The sequence below is a fragment of the Pseudoliparis swirei genome, chromosome 4, assembly GCF_029220125.1.
Source record: "Pseudoliparis swirei isolate HS2019 ecotype Mariana Trench chromosome 4, NWPU_hadal_v1, whole genome shotgun sequence".
NCBI lineage: Eukaryota > Metazoa > Chordata > Actinopteri > Perciformes > Liparidae > Pseudoliparis > Pseudoliparis swirei.
Genome location: NC_079391.1, coordinates 32,874,928 through 32,893,052, shown reverse-complemented (window position 1 = coordinate 32,893,052; position 18,125 = coordinate 32,874,928). Strand labels below are relative to the sequence as shown.

Sequence of the window (18,125 nt, the reverse complement as noted above, 5' to 3'; positions counted from 1 at the left end):
GTACATGTAGGCACGAGCGGGAGAACTCGGCATTCTGGGTAAATGGAGCTGAGGAGTTGATTGATTATTCCACAGGACGGCTTTATTCCTTTACGAGGGCATCAAAATATGATTATATTAAATATATAAATGTGAAAATATTATTTATTCCACAACAATAAACAGTGAAATAATAAATATGATATTTCTATAATAAATATACATGCGTGACTAATCGTGGCAGTTTTTGACATTTTTAACAGATTTCCTTATTTATTATGATTAATACTGTTATCTTTTTTCTCTATTATTCTCTTGAACTTTTAATAATGGTTAATAAATAAACATTTAACTTTTCCATTTTTCAGTGCGTTTAGATATTTGTGTTGATCTGTGAGGAAAGAAAATAATAATAATAATGATAATAATAATTATATTTTATAGAGAGAATATAGGGAAAGTCCTTTATCGGACCGTTATTAATGTCTTAATATAAAAACAATGATATGTGTACTTGTTGCTCAAATTAAATTAATTGTATATTTCTGAGATGTTTATATGATATATATAATATTATGTTGAAATAATCTAGTTTTACAGACGACAAAAAAGAAAAAATCCTTTTGAGGTTGAAATCTGACTTATCTGTTTATTTGAGGGCAAAACTGCAGCTTGATTTATTAAAGTTGAGTAAGTAGCACAACAACAACAACAACATCCATTATATCATCACAACCGCTCATCAGGACTCACCTGCTCCTCGTTGAAGTCCTGCAGGACGAAGCCCCCCCCCGCCTGCAGCTGGGACTCTGTGTACGCCTTGTTGTACGGGCCGGTCTGCACGGCGTCTGGAGACAAACACACACGTTATTGATTTCTGACCGGCGGCTTGCAGCGGGCGCTCCTCTTCCTCCTCCTCCTCCTCCTCACCGTCGTCGTCCTCGTCGTCGCTGCCGTGCCGGTTGGCGAGCCGGTCGATCTCGGACGAGGTCGTCAGCATGAAGGCGAAGCCCATGAAGAGCGTGGGGTTCTGGGGCGGCGGCCCGTGGGTCTCCGCCACGGCGCCGGGCCGCACGGCGAGGTCCGTGCCGCTGCCGGAGGTGTTGACCAGCCCGGGGCGCTGGGCTGCTGAGGGGGGGGGGGGGGGGGGAGACGGACAGCGGTGAGGAAGATGATGATGAAGATGAAGCAAAGAGGTCGAGGCAGGAGACTTAAAGAATAAAGAGTCAGTTCATCTAAACCACCCAGAAAGTTCTTCATCATCATCATCGTCGATGTTTCAGAGACGCGGCGTCGCTCATGTTCTTCAGATCAAGAGAACGATGAAGACACGAAGAGTCCTCAAGGTTGATGTATTAGTTTATATATATTATATATTAAATATTAGAAATACACGATGGAGAAGCTCACTTCCCTTTCCACATTGGAGATGGACATATTTAATAAACTGGATTATATTATATATTTAATATATATATATAAAATATATATAAATATTTATTTAATATATATATGTATATATATATACACACACACATATTTATTTAAAGTATATATATATGAAAAAATATAGAGATATACACACATATATATATATATTTAAACTAAATAAATAAATGTAATATATATATGGAAAAAAAATCTCTATATATATTTTTAAATATTAATATATATATTACAAAATATGTATAAATACATGTAGGGTAAATGTGCATCTCCTATGTGTAAAAAAAAGAAAAGAAAAATATTATTTGGATATTTGGACGTTTGTAAATTGACAATAAAAATAAAATGTAAAAAACGTATATAAATATAACAAACTGACGGTCAGATTGATGTTCTAAACATTTAGGTGAACCGACCCGTTTGAGCATCAAATAAATAAATAAACTGACTTTATAAAAAAAGAAAAAACACCGTGACTCAAAACCACCGTCTGAACCTCCACCGTCACCGTGGTAACACACCGTCACCGTGGTAACACACAGCGCTAATTACCCAGTCGGCCTCACGGCGGTGGCGACGGCGACGGACCGCCGACACGTCTCAACGAGCTCAGTACACAAACTGCCAGAGGAACCGGCTGGAGGAACCGGCGAGGGAACCGAGACCCAGAACCGGCTGGAGCTCTTAGCTCAAAGCACCAGGAGCTCAAGTTTAACGGGTTCACAGTAAAATACATTTATTATAGAAATAATTCTTCTAAAAACATTAAAACGAGTCATTAGACACAAAAGACTCGACCTGATTAAAATAGAACATGAGAATAAAACATTTAAAATCTAAAAACTACTTTAAAAGGATTAAAAAACACTAAATGAACAAAGAGAAAACTCTATAAAAACAGATTAAAACCCTGAAGTAAAAACATGAACTAAGCCCCGCCCCCTCGGCTCGGGGTCGGCGTCTCCGTACCGGCTCGTGCGCCCGCGCCCCGGCGCCCCCTCTTGGCCGGCGTCCTGGTGTTGTCGGAGGCCATCAGCTTCCTCTTGCCGGAGGGGCCGGGGGTCCGGGGGCTGCGGTCGGGCGTGGCCGGGCCCTCGGGGGCCCCTCTGCGCCGCCGCTTGCCCTCCACCAGGTTGTCTACGGGAGAACGACAGCGGTTAAAGAAAGGTCCGGAGACGAGGGGTCTCCGCCTCGGAGGGCCCAAAGGGGGGGGGGTCTCACCGAGGCTGATGTCGGAGGCCTTGGGCACCGGGGGGCGGGGCTCGTAGGGCCCCAGGCTGTGCTGCTCCCTCAGCTTGTTGCCCTGCTCCAGAGACAGGATGATGGCCGTGCGGTTGTACCACTGCTGCTCGCCGTCCTTCTCCACGCTGTAGAGCAGCTCCTGGCCCTCCGTCTTATGGCCCCGCACCACACCTAGGGACGGGCAGCAGGTCAGAGGTCACCTCATTAGCCCCTCACCTACGCTGAAGGTCAGAGGTCATCTCATTAGAGCCCCTGCCCCTCACCTACGCTGAAGGTCAGAGGTCATCTCATTAGAGCCAACTCACCTACGCTGAAGGTCAGAGGTCATCACATAAACTCCTCCCAAAGCTAAAGGTCATCTCATTAGAGCCCCTCCCCCTCACCTACGCTGAAGGTCAGAGGTCATCTCATTAGAGCCAACTCACCTACGCTGAAGGTCAGAGGTCATCGGTCATCTCATTGAGCCCCCCCTCACCTACGCTGAAGGTCAGAGGTCATCTCATTAGAGCCAACTCACGGTCATCACATAAACTCCTCCCAAAGCTAAAGGTCATCTCATTAGAGCCCCTCCCCCTCACCTACGCTGAAGGTCAGAGGTCATCTCATTAGAGCCAACTCACCTACGCTGAAGGTCAGAGGTCATCACATAAACTCCTCCCAAAGCTAAAGGTCATCACATTAGAGCCCCTCCCCTTCACATATGCTAAAAGTCAGAGGTCATCACATTAGCCCCTCCCCCTCACCTATGCGGAAGGTCAAAGGTTCATTCGAGCCCCTCCTCCTCGCTGAAGGTCAGAGGTCACAACATTATCCCCTCTCCCCCCGCTGAAGGTCAGAGGTCACCACATTAGCCCCTCCCCCCCCGCTGAAGGTCAGAGGTCACCACATTAGCCCCTCCCCCTCACCTATGCTGAAGTACTCGTCCTCCAGCAGGGCGGTGACCTCCGTCTCCATGGGGATGGGGTCACACAGCAGGATGTCCCTCCCCGCCACCTCGCACTCGTAGCCGTCGTCGAACCTCAGGCGGTAGCTCCCCTCGCCGGCGTCCCCCACGATGCACCCCGAGTAGAAGTACCCGTTAGACGACCACTTGGCGACGACCCTCAGGCCCACGAAGCTGCCGCCGGCCGAGTTCGCCTCCTCCGGCGACGAGCGCAGGGGGGGGCGGAGCTCGCCGTCGGCGGGGAGGCGGGGGGGCAGCATGCGGGAGAAGGGCTCGTCCTCCGAGGAGGAAGGAGGCGGGCCGCGGGCGTCGAGCGGCCGCGGGGAGCCGACGCCCCTTTAGACGGCGAGACAAGAGGCGGGTCAGAAACACGGCGGCGTCAAATCGATGGATTTATTGATCGAGTTCTAGATGATTGAGCGTGAGGATTAGTGAGAAGAGGAAAAAGTGAGACGCGGCGGAGGACTCACCTGGAGGTGGAGAACCGGGACCGGGGCCGGCCCCTCCTCGCCCTCCCTCGGGGGGTCGTGGGGCCGAGAGCCTGGAGGCCCGGGGGCCCGAGGCCTCTGTCCAGCGTGACCGCTGACCCCGCCCTGTGACCCCGCTGACCCCTCTGTTGCTGCCCGCCTCCCCTCCTGGGACTGCACACACACAGAGGGACCAATGGAATCGGGTCAGGTTGCACGGGGCACTGATCTGGGGTCAGCGCTACATAAGGACCCCCACCCCCCCCCAGACGTGTGCCCAGCTGCAACCTGCACCCCCGCAGGCCGGGGTCAGGGAACCACTGAGAGGCCGGTGAGTGTTAGAAAAGGCAAATGAGGTGAAGGAGGGACAGAGGCACCAGAGGGGGAGGGTACCTGAACGCCCCGCGGGAGGAGGAGTGGGAGGGTACCTGAACGCCCCACGGGAGGAGGAGTGGGAGGGTACCTGAACACCCCGCGGGAGGAGGAGTGGGAGGGTACCTGAACGCCCCGCGGATGGGCGGCATGATGAAGTCGGGCCGCGCGAAGCCGCTGCTGCTGGTGCCCCCCGAGCTGTGCTGCAGGCTGGAGGCCTTGGACGACAGAGAGCTGATGTCGGCGAGGTCGCCGGAGGTCACGGAGCTGTTGCCCGTACGGCACGGAGAGACGTCGCCGTCCAGCACCTGGCAGTCCACCACCGGCTCCTCGCTCTCCTGGGGACAACAACAACAAATAAACAAAGACAACGGGGGACGCTGATGTAACGCCAAGGAAAAAATGGATATATATTTCAAAATTGCTCGTAAAGCTCACGACCACCAGGGGGCGACTCCTCTGGTTGTATAGAAGTCTATGCTTCATGTGTTAAAGCTGCATTCTCTCTCCTGGCCACCAGGGGGCGACTCCTCTGGTTGTATAGAAGTCTATGCTTCATGTGTTGAAGCTGCATTCTCTCTCCTGACCACCAGGGGGTGACTCCTCTGGTTGTATAGAAGTCTATGCCTTGTTCTTAGTCTTTCACATCCAACCTGGAAAACACTACAGCCAATTCGATTTGTGATTCTGTACCGGCCACCAGGTCCATATTCAGAGTTTATATCTGAATTCTCAGAATTTATATCAAGTTTGGTTCTTAAAACCGATAAAGTTATTATTGTTGGAGATTTTAATATCCATGTGGATGTTGATAATGATTGCCTTAGTGCTGCATTCATCTCCTTGTTGGACTCGATTGGCTTCTGTCAGAGAGTACAGAAACCCACTCACAGCTTTGGCCACACGCTTGATCTTGTTCTTACTTATGGCGTTGACATTGAGCATTTGAACGTCTTCCCACAGAATCCTCTTCTGTCAGACCACAACCTCATAACTTTTGAATTTATACTACGGAGTGTACTCCGTTAGTCAAAAGTTTCTACACCAGATGTCTAACTGACAGTGCTGTAGCTAGATGTAAAGCGATTCCTTCTGTATTTGATTCGATACCACGTCTCAATATAACAGAGGACTCCTGGTCTAACTTTAGTCCGTCCCAGATTGATCATCTTGTTGACAGTGCCACAGGCTCTTTGAGAATGACACTGGACTCGATAGCCCCTCTGAAGAAGAAGACAGTGAGGAAGAGGAGGTTTGCTCCCTGGTATAACCCTCAGACCCGCAAACTAAAGCAAACGTCACGAAAGCTTGAACGCATATGGCGTTCAACTAATCTCGAAGAATCCCGCTTAGTTTGGCGAGATAGTCTTAAAACTTATAAGAAGGCCCTCTGTAATGCCAAAGCAGCCTATTACTCATCAGTAATAGAAAAAAATAAAAACAACCCCAGGTTTCTCTTCAGCACTGTAGCCAGGCTGACAGAGAGTCACAGCTCTGTGGAGCCGAGTATTCCTATAAACCTTAGTGGTAATGACTTTATGAACTTCTTTAATGAAAAGATTTTAACTATTAGGGACAAGATTAATATTCTCTTGCCCATAACCAGTGCCAATCTGTCCTCAAGTGGAATGGCCTTGGAAACCGCTGTATGCCCTGGTGTATATTTGGAGGCCTTTCTCCCATCAACCGTGACCAATTATCTTCAACGGTTTCTACTTCGAACACGTCTACCTGTCTCTTGGACCCCATCCCGACGAGGCTGCTTAAAGACGTTTGCCTTTAATTGGCGGCTCTCTATTAGATATTATCAATGTGTCTCTGCTAACAGGCCACGTACCACACTCCTTCAAGGTGGCTGTTATTAAACCTCTCCTGAAGAAGCCCACTCTGGATCCAGAGGTGTTGGCTAACTACAGACCGATCTCTAACCTCCCTTCCTCTCCAAGATCCTTGAGAAAGTGGTCGCAAATCAGTTGTGCGACTTTCTACATCATAATAGTTTATTTGAGAAATTTCAATCAGGATTTAGAAAACACCACAGCACCGAGACGGCACTGGTGAAAATTACAAATGACCTCTTAATGGCAGCAGATAAAGGACTCCTCTCTGTCCTGGTCTTGTTAGACCTTAGTGCTGCATTCGACACCATTGACCATGACATCCTGTTACAGAGACTGGAGCAGTCGATTGGCATTTCAGGCACGGCACTAATTTGGTTTAAATCCTATTTATCAGATCGATCTCAGTTTGTATTTGTAAACGATGACGCCTCGATAACCACCAACGTTAATCACGGAGTTCCACAAGGTTCCGTGCTTGGACCAATTTTATTTACCTTATACATGCTTCCTTTGGGCAATATTATCAGGAAACACTCCATAAACTTTCATTGTTATGCAGATGATACTCAACTATATCTATCGATAAAACCAGAGGAGAGCAACCAACTCGGTAAAATTCAAGCATGTCTTAAAGACATAAAAACATGGATGACCTGCAACTTTTTGATGTTAAACTCAGACAAAACCGAAGTAATTTTAATCGGCCCTGAGCACCTCAGAGATCAATTATCTGGTGATGTGGATTCTGTAGACGGCATTGCCCTGGCATCCAACACCACTGTAAAGAATCTTGGCGTTATCTTTGATCGGGACTTGTCCTTTAACTCCCACGTAAAGCAAATCTCAAGGACTGCATTCTTTCATCTACGTAATATTTCAAAAATCAGGCACATCTTGTCTCAAAAAGATGCAGAAAAATTGGTTCACGTGTTCGTTACTTCGAGACTGGATTACTGCAACTCCTTATTATCAGGCTGCTCTAATAAATCTCTTAGGTCCCTCCAGTTGATCCAGAATGCTGCAGCTCGTGTTCTCACTAAAACTAAGAAAAGAGATCACATCACTCCTACACTAGCTGCTCTGCACTGGCTCCCAGTAAAATCAAGAATCACTTTTAAAATTCTTCTCTTAACCTACAAAGCCTTGATTGGTGATGCTCCATCATATCTTAAGGAGCTTGTCGTACCATATTGCCCCACTAGAGAGCTACGCTCACTAAATGCGGGACTACTTGTAGTTCCTAGAGTCTTAAAAAGTAGAATGGGAGCCAGAGCCTTTAGTTATCAAGCTCCTCTTTTATGGAACCAGCTTCCAATTTCAGTCCGGGAGGCAGACACAGTCACCTCGTTTAAGAGTAGACTTAAGACCTTCCTCTTTGACAGAGCTTATAGTTAGGGCTGAATCAGGTTCACCTGGTCCAGCCCCTTGATATGCTGCTATAGGCTTATAGCTGCCAGGGGACGTTTTAGGATGCACTGAGTACCTATCTCCTCTTTTTTCTCTCCTTAAGGATGAATTTTCATCTCTCAATCACACCTTACTAACTCTGCTTTCTCCCCGGAGTCCTTTTGACTTCACGTCTCATGGGGTCATCGGACCCTATGAGACGGCATAGATCCTATCTGCCTGATGGATCGTCTGGGTCGTGGAATTCCTGCTACCGACTACGCCACTGTCCTGTTGAGACTCCGCCCACTGTTGAGACTCCGCCCACTCCTCCTCCCCACCGCCATCTGCCTGATGGATCGTGGAGGTCTCCATCGTGGAATATGCCTACTATGAACTATTCATACACTCTGTCATATTCATTGAATGTATTTAAACTCTAAATCTGTCCTTCTGGTCACATGACATCTATTGTTCTGTCCATCCTGGAGAGGGATCCTCCTCTGTTGCTCTCCTGCAGGTTTCTTCCCTTTTTTCCCCCCTGAAGGGTTATTTGGGAGTTTTTCCTGGTCCGATGTGAGGTTTTGGGGCAGGGATGTCTATGTGTACAGATTGTAAAGCACTCCGAGACAAATTTGTAATTTGTGAAATTGGGCTATACAAATAAACTGAATTGAATGTGTTAAAGCTGCATTCTCTCTCCTGACCACCAGGGGGCGACTCCTCTGGTTGTATAGAAGTCTATGCTTCATGTGTTAAAGCTGCATTCTCTCTCCTGGCCACCAGGGGGCGACTCCTCTGGTTGTATATAAGTCTATGCTTCATGTGTTAAAGCTGCATTTTCTCTCCTGACCACCAGGGGGCTCCTCTGAAGCCTAACGATCCCCTTGAGGCCCCAGAGGTCATCTGTTTCCTCAGCCGTGTGAATCCGTTCTTCACCTCCGTGACTTTGCGCTCCACCTCTTTTCCGTCCTCGTAGTAAACGTCGGTGATGACTCGCGTGACGGTGGTGCGCACTTCCTGGACGGTGCGCACGTGTCTGCGGTGGGCGGGGCCAGCGGCTCGTCTACAGGACGGAGACTCCGGTTCCCCCTTTAAGACCACAACGAATACAAGTGTCAATGGGACACACACACACACACACACACACACACACACACCTACCCTGCCATCGAAGCTCGTCTGCTGGGATACGGTTCGCTGACGGAGCTGAAACACAGGACAGCGTGACTAAATAAATGGAGACGTTGGTGAATTAAAACTCACTTCATATAAACTTAAAATAATGTATATATTATATATATATTATACATAATAAATATATATATAAATAAAAAATATTGTATTTATCATATATATATTACACATAATAAATATATATAAATTTAAAATATTGTATTTATCATATATACATTTATTATAAATAACAAATATATATATATTAATTTTAAATAACAGGAGAACACTGATCTAATTTTTTGCATTTTATTTCACTTTCCCAAAAAAATATAATCAGTTTAAATATCTTCATCAGGATCAATTTATTGAAATTAGAACTAAAAAGTTGTAAAGAGGCCACCGTGCCACGTAACATATTATAAATATAAAACACATAATATAATAAACATGGCAGGAGCCAGATGGTCTGGATTCCAGTCATTTACCCTTTGTGTGGACAGGAAGTGACAGGAATTGATAGGAAGTGACAGGATGTGACAGGAAGTGACAGGAAGTGACAGGAAGTGACAGGACATGACAGGAAGTAGCAGGAAGTGACAGGAAGTGACTCACCTTGTTGGACGGGCTGGAGGTGACGGTGCCGTCTCGCGGCCGGGCCTCCGTCCTGCTCTGGGCGGGCGTCTCCAGGGCTCGGCCGTCCTCGGCGGGGCCCGGTGGCGCCTTGCGGGTCGTCTCCTGCGGCGCCGCCGGCGCTTCCTGGTGCGAGGGCTCCGATTGGCTGTTGGGGAGGCTGCTGCACCCCAGAGAGGACGCCGGGGAGCTCCTCTGTGGGGAGGAGGGCAGCGGCCCTCTGGCAGGGAAACAAGGGACACACATGTGATTATATATATAATATATATGTTATCTATATGTTTGTGTGTGGTGTACAGGTGAGTGGGCTTACCTGACAGGTGTGGTGTTGCCTGCAGCCTGGAGCTCCTCCCGGGCTTCCTGCTGTCTGTGCGCCTGCCGGACTCGACTGAACACAGAGGGGCTGCTGGGAAATCAATCAGAAGGTCATCGAGGGTCATTTCATCTTCTTTTAATAATAAACACCGACGAGTTGCCAGTGAAGGACGAGCGGCGGCCGACCGACGACAAGCTACATTTAAACTACCACAACAAAGTGATGGTCTTTCGGCCGATGGATATATTTTTATATTTTTTAAATCCCCCCAAAATTACATATATATATATATATATATGATTATGTGTGTATATATTATGTATATATAATCCATCCTAAAATACTTATTATATTTCTCAATACGTCGGCTGCTTCTAAAAGAACTCAGGTGAAATCTTCCCGGTTACCTGGTTACAGCCTTGGCAACAGCGGTAACCTTGGCAACCGATCCATCCTCTTCCGACAGCGCCGGCTCTGTGGGGGAGGGGGATGTTAAATGTGAAACGTTAATAATAATACTATTAATTATTATTATAATAATACTCATGTTATTATTATTAATAATAATTAGGGCTGTCAATCGATTAAAAAAAATTAACTAATTAATCGCACCTTTTGAAATTGCGATTAAAAGTTAAAAGTTCATTCTTTTTAAAGACAAATTTCACACAGAGCTGTGTTTTCAAAGAGGCTCCTACATATAAAGTGCCAGCGAGGTATTTAATATCGTGGATGATAAATTGTTTCTTCAGTGAAACATCAGATTAGTAAAAAAAAAAAAGTATATTGAGACCCCATTGGTCCTGTCATCTTTACCACTGAACAGCAGAACCAGTGGCCTTGGTAACTGACTGACATTCAAATATGTCACGTTAACCCTCTGGAGGCTGGGCTCATTTTATACATTTTACAAAAAAAATTAAATTCACCGTTTAACCCTTGTGATGCCTTCGGGTCATTTTGACCCGAATCAATATGACACCCTCCTGCCGCCTTCGGGTTAATTTGACCCCATTCAATGTTTAATGTCGGTGTTCTTTCGGTAGTCAACAAACAAACATAAAGTGCCTCACACTTAAACTTGGAAAACAATATTAATTCTAATAATTTTCTGGAGGTTTTAATTGCTGGCGTCAAATTGAACCCAAAGGGTAAAATATGTTAGTAAATATAAAGGTAACAGGAGGGTGAAACATTGAATCGGGTCAAAATGACCCAAAGGCGGGGGGAGGGTTAAATATTTAATCGGGTCAAAATGACCCGAAGGCAACACAAGGGTTAAAAGTGTTTCTCTTCTTTTTAAAGACCAAACTTCACACAGAGCTGTGTTTTCAAAGAGGCTCCTACATATACAGTGCCAGCGAGGTATTTAATATCGTGGATGATAAATTGTTTCTTCAGTGAAACATCAGATTAGTAAAAAAAAAGAAGTATATTGAGACCCCATTGGTCCTGTCATCTTTAACATTGAACAGCAGCAGAACCAGTGGCCTTGGTAACTGACTGACATTCACATATGTCACGTTAACCCTCTGGAGGCTGGGGGCATTTTATACATTTTACAAAATAAATTAAATTCACCGTTTAAAGTCTTTTGCATGTGACACACCCCCACGTGTTATACATCAAACATTCCAGAACAATCTCAGCTCTGAAATGAGCCTCATTGTCCTCGCGCCGTGTCCTCTGGTTCTCTGACTGACAGGCTGCTAAATGAGCCTAACCTGTGAGGTGGGAGGTCCTTTGTGATTTACTGAGTGTTCATTGGTTTTTTTCCCCCCGAAATGTTGACAGATAAACGGATTGACCAATCACGTTGAAGGTTTCGTGTGTCGCGTTCTTTCCGCGCCGCGTCACCCGACACGTCGCCCTCCGTTCCTCTGTGTATCAGAGGGGGAGACGGGAGGAAGGAGGAGCAGGAGGAAACCCGACTGATTCATCCACGAGTTAAACTGATTTCTGCTCCTTATTTTCGCGGAGAAATGATTGTTTTAAAAACGGAAACAGTGTCAAACCGTACTGCCGCGGTTTAAAAAAAAAAAAAAAAAAAACTTGCGTTAATTGCGTTAAAATATTTTAGTGCGTTAACGCGGCCAAATTAATCGCATAGATTAACGCGTTAACGCTGACAGCCCTAATAATAATACTATTAATAATAATAATAATTATTATAATACCCATGATAATATTATTAATAATATTAATTATAACAATAATATTAATTATAACCATAATAATACCATTTATAATAATAATACGTGTGTTATTATTAATAATAATAACCATAATAATAATAAACATACTAATAATAATAATAATAATGTGCGTCTCAGCCTCTCACTCTGCAGGCTGAAGCGCTCAGAGCTTCCTTCCTCCACCGGCGTCACCAGCTTCATCCTGAGGCTCAGCTTCCCGCCCTCCTTCTCCGTGGCGTCGTCTCCGCTCTCGCCCGACGCGATGTCGCTGGCCGTCATGGCCGCCATGGCCGCGTCGCACGCCACGCCCGACTTCTCAGAGAAGGACGAGATCTCTGGAGGAGAAACATAGAGGAACGTTGAAGAAGCAGCTCAGCAGCACGTGAGAATACAAGCTGCTGCTGCTGTTGTTGTTGTTGTTGTTGTAGAACCCACCGATGGGGGTGCTGTGTCTCAGCGTCTGCTTCAGCTGGTTGATTAGAGGGGGCGTGGCTCCAACGACAGGACCAATCAGATCCCCTTCTTTAGGAAGCGTGAAGTGGAAGGAAATCTCTGGTGAATAAAAAATTAAATAAAACATTACTGCAATTCTTAAGACAACAGTCAACAACAACAACAACAACAACATGAAGCTGGATTCATGTGTACGAGGTGGTGCAGGAGACCTGATGTCTCACCTCCAGAGCTGTCACTCAGGCTCTTGTCTCTGAGCCCCTCGGGTTCAGGCCCCGCCCTCTCGGGCTGGGAGAGCCTATCAGGCGCCGCGTGGCCCCGCTTCGCCTGAGCCCGCGGCTCGTGGCCGTTGGTGGAGACGGGCGCGTTGCCTCCGGTCGGCCGATTGGTCGAGCCGGCGCTCGCCCGAGCGTCTCGCTCGCTGTCTGTGACCACGACGACGCTGTCGTCTGCTCCTCCCTCCTCTTCCTCCTCCATGGGCTCATGGAACAACATGTGGCTGTGGGAGAGGACCAGAGCCATTCCCGAACCCTCCTCCTCCTCCTCTTCGTCACCCCGCTTCTGCTTCTTCGCCGCCTGACTGTTACCCGACGCTCCTCGCTCCTGCGGCAGCGACTTTACTTCCGGACCTTTTGCACTTCCTCCTCCCTCCCCCGAGTCCACGGAACACTTCGCCGCGGACGGCGGCGGCGAGGGAAACCCGAGGAGGGGCGTGGCTTCTGCGTGGGGAGGAGTCTCCTGCACGCAGGTGGAGGAGTCGAGCTTCGTCTGCGAACAGGACACCGCGCCGTCCTCGGCGTCCACGCGTTCCGCATCCGGAGAAGTCTTTTTGGGCACGTCGGACTTCCGCGCCGCTTCGCACGAGTCGTCGGCGCCGCGCGGCTTCGCCGGTTGGACCGCGGCTTTAGCGCCGCTGGGCGTCGCAGGCTCCGGCGGGACGCCGTTGCTCTCGGCGGCGCCGCCCAGCTCCTCGATCTGCGTGGCCTGGCTGTCGTCCTCCTCCAGCTCCGAGGAGAGCAGCGGCGGCAGCGCGAAGGACGCCGACGGCGCGGCGCTCGTCTTCGTATCGGGCCGCGGCGCCGCCTCCTGGCTCTGAGTCGGGGCGAACGCATCCTGAGGGGAACAAGAACATCGGGAATGAATGATGCAGCAACGAAGGATTTTTTTTTTTTTAACATACTTAAATATCCCAATCAAATCAAATGGTTCGTTTCGCTGCACCAACATCTCAAAATACATTTAAATTTACACGGATGTAAAAGCAGAAATGTCGTAAAATATGGAGTGAAAAATCTTAATTTCTCCTTCATGAATTACTTAAAGGGAGAAAACTTTAACAGAATAGAACAAAATACTTCAAAGTTGATGAAGTCTTTTAGGGTAAAGAGAAGTTTTATTTTTTGTAAATGACTAAAAATATCAATTTTATTATCAAAACTGATGAATAATTATTTATGTGTTGAATAATCAATAAACGCATCATTGCATGAGATAAAAAAAAAAAAAAAATTCCTCATTTATCAAATGAAACTGATAAACAAGTTCTGTAAATGTGAATATGTTTAATATCAATTTAATATATTTTAAATTATTATCTTCACATGTGAAGAGTCACGTGACCAAAGAGAGGAGAACGTACGTGAGAGAACTCGGGCTGTGAGGGCAGCGACAGCGTTCGCTCCAACGCAAAACCAGGTGCATTCTGGGAGACGGGAGTGGAGGCGGATGGGTGTGGCTTAGAGGCGGCCTCCGTGTCCATAGGCTCCTCCCCCTTCCCTCCCGCCCGGTCCTCCGGGGGCAGAGACGTGTCCATCGGCTCATCGGCACCTGACGACGACGACGGGGGGGGGGGGGACGACGACGTTAAATCTCTTTCGACCAATCGGCTCGCTCGGCCGTGAAACAGATTCACATCGTTTACCGTGCTCGGCGTCCGGGTCGGTCGGCGAGCTGGGAATGATCAGCGGCGTGTGGGGGAAGGGGTCCGGGGTCGGGGACACGTAGTCCCTGGAGACAAAGCGGGACAGATTAGAGACGGGCGGTTCTGGTTCCACGCGGTTCTTGTGAGTTCTGCGCTGGACTCACTGGGACAGACTCTCCTGGACCAGCGCCGCCCGGCCGGACAGCTGCAGCAGGCCGAGGCTCTGAGCCGGCCGGCCCGGCTGCTCCGGCTCGGACACCGTGCTGTCCACCGCGGCACCTGAGGGGACAGGTGGTGGTGGTTGTTGTTGTTGTTGGTATCCAAAGGTCCAGACTATTTACATGTTTACCTTGTTGTCGTCTATCGTGGTTATTTACATTTAAACAAATAAATGTCAATAGTTTGCATATAAACAAACACCAAAGCTGCTGGTGAAGTTAATCATTCTGTTCCCGTGAACACATCTAACTGGATTTACCAGATTACATTTGAACACAGCACGATAATATTAGAATTGACATTGCCCTCCAATACTCATTTTTACTAACGAGACCATGAACGCATCACCATATAACCGACTGCAACCTCAGGTGCTTCCAACGTTACCAGCTCCCCTGCTAATTGTTGTTCACCATCATCATCATCATCATCATCAGTACCACCACCACCATCATCATCATTATCACAATCAACACCATCACCACCACCACCATCTCCTGATGGTCAGACTGCGTAACTGATCGTTACGATGCGTTCAAGCTCCATGGAATAAAAATTGGAATTGAGCAAGAAGGTGAATGACATCATCGTGTGTTTTGAATCTAATCTCGTAAAATGTAGTTTTTTGGCGAGGCGCTTGGGGGCGTGGCCTCCTACACTTCCGGCGCCGGTGTTCGAGCCCGCGTGTGCATGCCACTCACCGGTCTTGTCGGCGTCGAACATGTCGTCCTGCGAGGACGGGCCCTCGCCGTCCTGCTCGCCGGAGGCCTGCGGGCCCTCAGAGTGCAGCAGGGCCTGGATCCCCAGGGGCCTCGCAGACGAGCTGCTGGAGCTCACCTCGGACCTGGAGGACACGAGGGGAGCGCTGTCAAGAACCGAGGATCTAAATACAAACATGTTATTAAATAAAACACACACACACACACACACACACACGGCGTGGAGACGAACCTCAAAGCTTTGTTGTCCTGACTCTCTGAAGACCGTAAGCTGAAGTTCTGACCTGCTGGAGATGAAGAGGTCAAAGTTAGAGTGAGTCTTTAAACACACACACACACAGAGACAGACAGACAGACAGACAGACAGACACACACACACAGTGTTATTCTGCATTAAACACATGTTTTGAGTTCTTTCTACTCTCACTATCATGGCGTCGTTTCCTTTAATGATGATGTAATAACGATGTATTAATGATGTAATAATGTTGTATTAATGTTGTATTAATGATGTAATAATGATGTAATAACATTATAATAATGTGTGAAGTTTGAGGGCAATAAGAACCCTTCAGGCGCGTCGTGGTTCAGAGGTCAATACCTAATCTGGTGCGTCCCTCGCTGCCCGGCTGGGGCTCCTCCTCCTCCTCCTCTTCCTCTTCCTGCCGGCTGTTGGCCGCCTCCCCCCTCTGGTCCTGACTCTGGGAGAGCTCCAGGAAGTCGAACTGAGACGGTTCCCCTGAAACACGACACACACGCGAAGGCGTCAGCGCGTGAAGACACCGCGAAGCCCTCGGCGGCGTTCCTGCGTACCCTCAGACTGGACGCAGTGCGTGGTGGAGTCGGCCCCGGGGTCCACGTCTCCGTCCTCGGGGACACACCTGAGCACACAGAGAGCAGAGGCGGTGAGCACACGTCACGCGAACAACAACAAGTAAACATGTCCGGCCTCCATACTTGTTCTTGTTGGGAGGGCAAACAAAGAGAGCCGGACTTTCCTCCTCGATGGCAGAACTGGGATCGGCCTCCATCACAACGCCTGAATGAAGAAGGTAGCGTTGGTTTCTTTGTGCAGGAGAAGTGCATTATGGGTACGTGACGTGTTAGAAAAGCACTGACCGGGTTCAGCTTGGTTGTTACTCTGGGAGCTCTCTGATTGGCTGTCACTCTGAGAGTATCTGCTACCCAGCGGGGAGGATATCAGCTCCTGGAAACAGACAAATCAGAATCAAACTGTATGTTTACAGCTCTCTCTGCTTCCTCCTCTCTCGCCATCGCACCGGCCTTCAGCTTTGTGACCCTGAATATCTCAATAAAATATATCGGTTAGGAAAAGTGTCAACAACATGTCTGAGCAGCAGTAAGTGTGTGTACTCAAGCACAATATAAAGGGTACTTTACTGGAGTGTTTCAGAAGAAAACATCGTACTATTTACTGCTAAATGAAATCAAGTCACGTGTGATGAATTGTTAATGAGTAAACTACACAACAGGGATTATTGTCATGTTACGGTGATCTTAAATGCAATGAACTAATCTGAATTAATAACCTAACTAGAACGGGCACTCGGTAGAGTGCATACCTTCGCATATCACAAGATTGGGCATTGAATTATGAACATGTTGGCATTAGTTGCCAATTGGATAAAAATTGACCACGCTATGGTAAAAAGAAGATTTTGACCTTTTCATGGCCTTGACCTTGACCTTTGACCCGATCAATCCCAAAATCTAAACAAATGGTCCCCGGATAATAACCAATCATCCCACCAAATGTCATGCGATTCGGTTTAATACTTTTTGAGTTATGCGAGTAACACGCATACAAAAAATACAATAAATACACGGCGATGAAAACATAACCTTCTGCATTTTAAATGCGACGGTAATAATACAACATACAATACTGTAACACTTTCATTTAAAACCATTTCATTGTTCACGGAAACGTGTTTCTAACTGGCTGGAGAACAATCCACTATAAGACCCGAGCATCAGGACCCAGAAACCAGCCGCTCACCAGAACCGGGCTGCGGGAGGTGGGCTGCAGGCTGGACAGGCGCCGGGCCAGCAGGGCTCGGTAGCTGGTCTCGGGGTCGTCCTCCAAGGCGACGCTGTCCGGCTGCGAGTCCTCCACGATCAGACACGGGCTGTCGGCCTGCGGCAGGCTGGAGTCCAGCTCACTTCCTCCGGGATCCATGAGGTCGGGCCGGGGCGACGGGAGACGGGCTGCTGTGAGCGGGACACAACAACGACAGCGAGGGCGGACATGTGAGTCGAGAGCCGGTTATTGTTCCCGGGAAGTATCCGGTGGTGTGGTTGAACAGGCGGCCGTGGTAACTGGAGACATTCGACACATGGTTGTCCTCGGGAATGCCGCAGTGTTATTCTTCAATACAGTGGCAGACCATATCGTATTATATACCATCATACATATATATGTGTGTGTATATAAAACATACATTCATATACACATATATATAATATAAATGTATAATAAAAAGATTATAAAAAATAAACAATGCGGCATTCGCGAGGACAGCTACGTGTTCGCCAGTTGACACGATGGCCCTTTAAACCGTAGCATGCTAACATGTTAGCTTGAACGCTCCGCCCCACAACAAAGCGTGTGGTTTATGCCCAGCGGAGTCGTCAATCTGCCCCCACCCCCCACCACCGACTACCGGAAACCTCCACACCGGGACCGACCCACGTTAACAAGTTACCGGAGGGTTCATTCGTAATTCTGTTTCAGAAGCTCACGGTTGTTGGTACCGACTCCACACCCACCGGAGCTCAGCTCACGCGACGCGCGGC

General features: G+C 47.9%; 1 protein-coding gene across 12 annotated transcripts in view; it reads right to left on the bottom strand.

The window, feature by feature from the left end:
- tp53bp1 (tumor protein p53 binding protein, 1) overlaps positions 1–18,125 on the bottom strand; it is a 19,593-nt gene extending 1,468 nt beyond the window's left edge. The window contains exons 1-26 of one of the 12 annotated variants that reach the window (XM_056413238.1): positions 18,035–18,125; positions 17,329–17,540; positions 16,428–16,515; positions 16,266–16,347; positions 16,122–16,189; positions 15,910–16,047; positions 15,541–15,595; positions 15,291–15,472; positions 14,535–14,649; positions 14,371–14,456; positions 14,089–14,276; positions 12,674–13,562; positions 12,432–12,548; positions 12,143–12,331; positions 10,209–10,275; positions 9,799–9,891; positions 9,468–9,705; positions 8,841–8,885; positions 8,616–8,768; positions 4,576–4,787; positions 4,081–4,251; positions 3,573–3,946; positions 2,647–2,838; positions 2,395–2,562; positions 910–1,107; positions 733–827 (exon numbers count right to left, since the gene is read on the bottom strand). In XM_056413238.1, the coding sequence (XP_056269213.1) occupies positions 733–827; positions 910–1,107; positions 2,395–2,562; positions 2,647–2,838; positions 3,573–3,946; positions 4,081–4,251; positions 4,576–4,787; positions 8,616–8,768; positions 8,841–8,885; positions 9,468–9,705; positions 9,799–9,891; positions 10,209–10,275; positions 12,143–12,331; positions 12,432–12,548; positions 12,674–13,562; positions 14,089–14,276; positions 14,371–14,456; positions 14,535–14,649; positions 15,291–15,472; positions 15,541–15,595; positions 15,910–16,047; positions 16,122–16,189; positions 16,266–16,347; positions 16,428–16,515; positions 17,329–17,508 (4,383 nt within the window). In that variant the 5' untranslated portion in view covers positions 17,509–17,540; positions 18,035–18,125. Of the gene's footprint in view, positions 1–732; positions 828–909; positions 1,108–2,394; positions 2,563–2,646; positions 2,839–3,572; positions 3,947–4,080; positions 4,252–4,575; positions 4,788–8,615; positions 8,769–8,840; positions 8,886–9,467; positions 9,706–9,798; positions 9,892–10,208; positions 10,276–12,142; positions 12,332–12,431; positions 12,549–12,673; positions 13,563–14,088; positions 14,277–14,370; positions 14,457–14,534; positions 14,650–15,290; positions 15,473–15,540; positions 15,596–15,909; positions 16,048–16,121; positions 16,190–16,265; positions 16,348–16,427; positions 16,516–17,328; positions 17,541–17,901; positions 17,968–18,034 lie in introns of those variants that run through there. The other 11 variants (XM_056413243.1, XM_056413244.1, XM_056413246.1 and 8 more) reach the window with 11 other exon arrangements.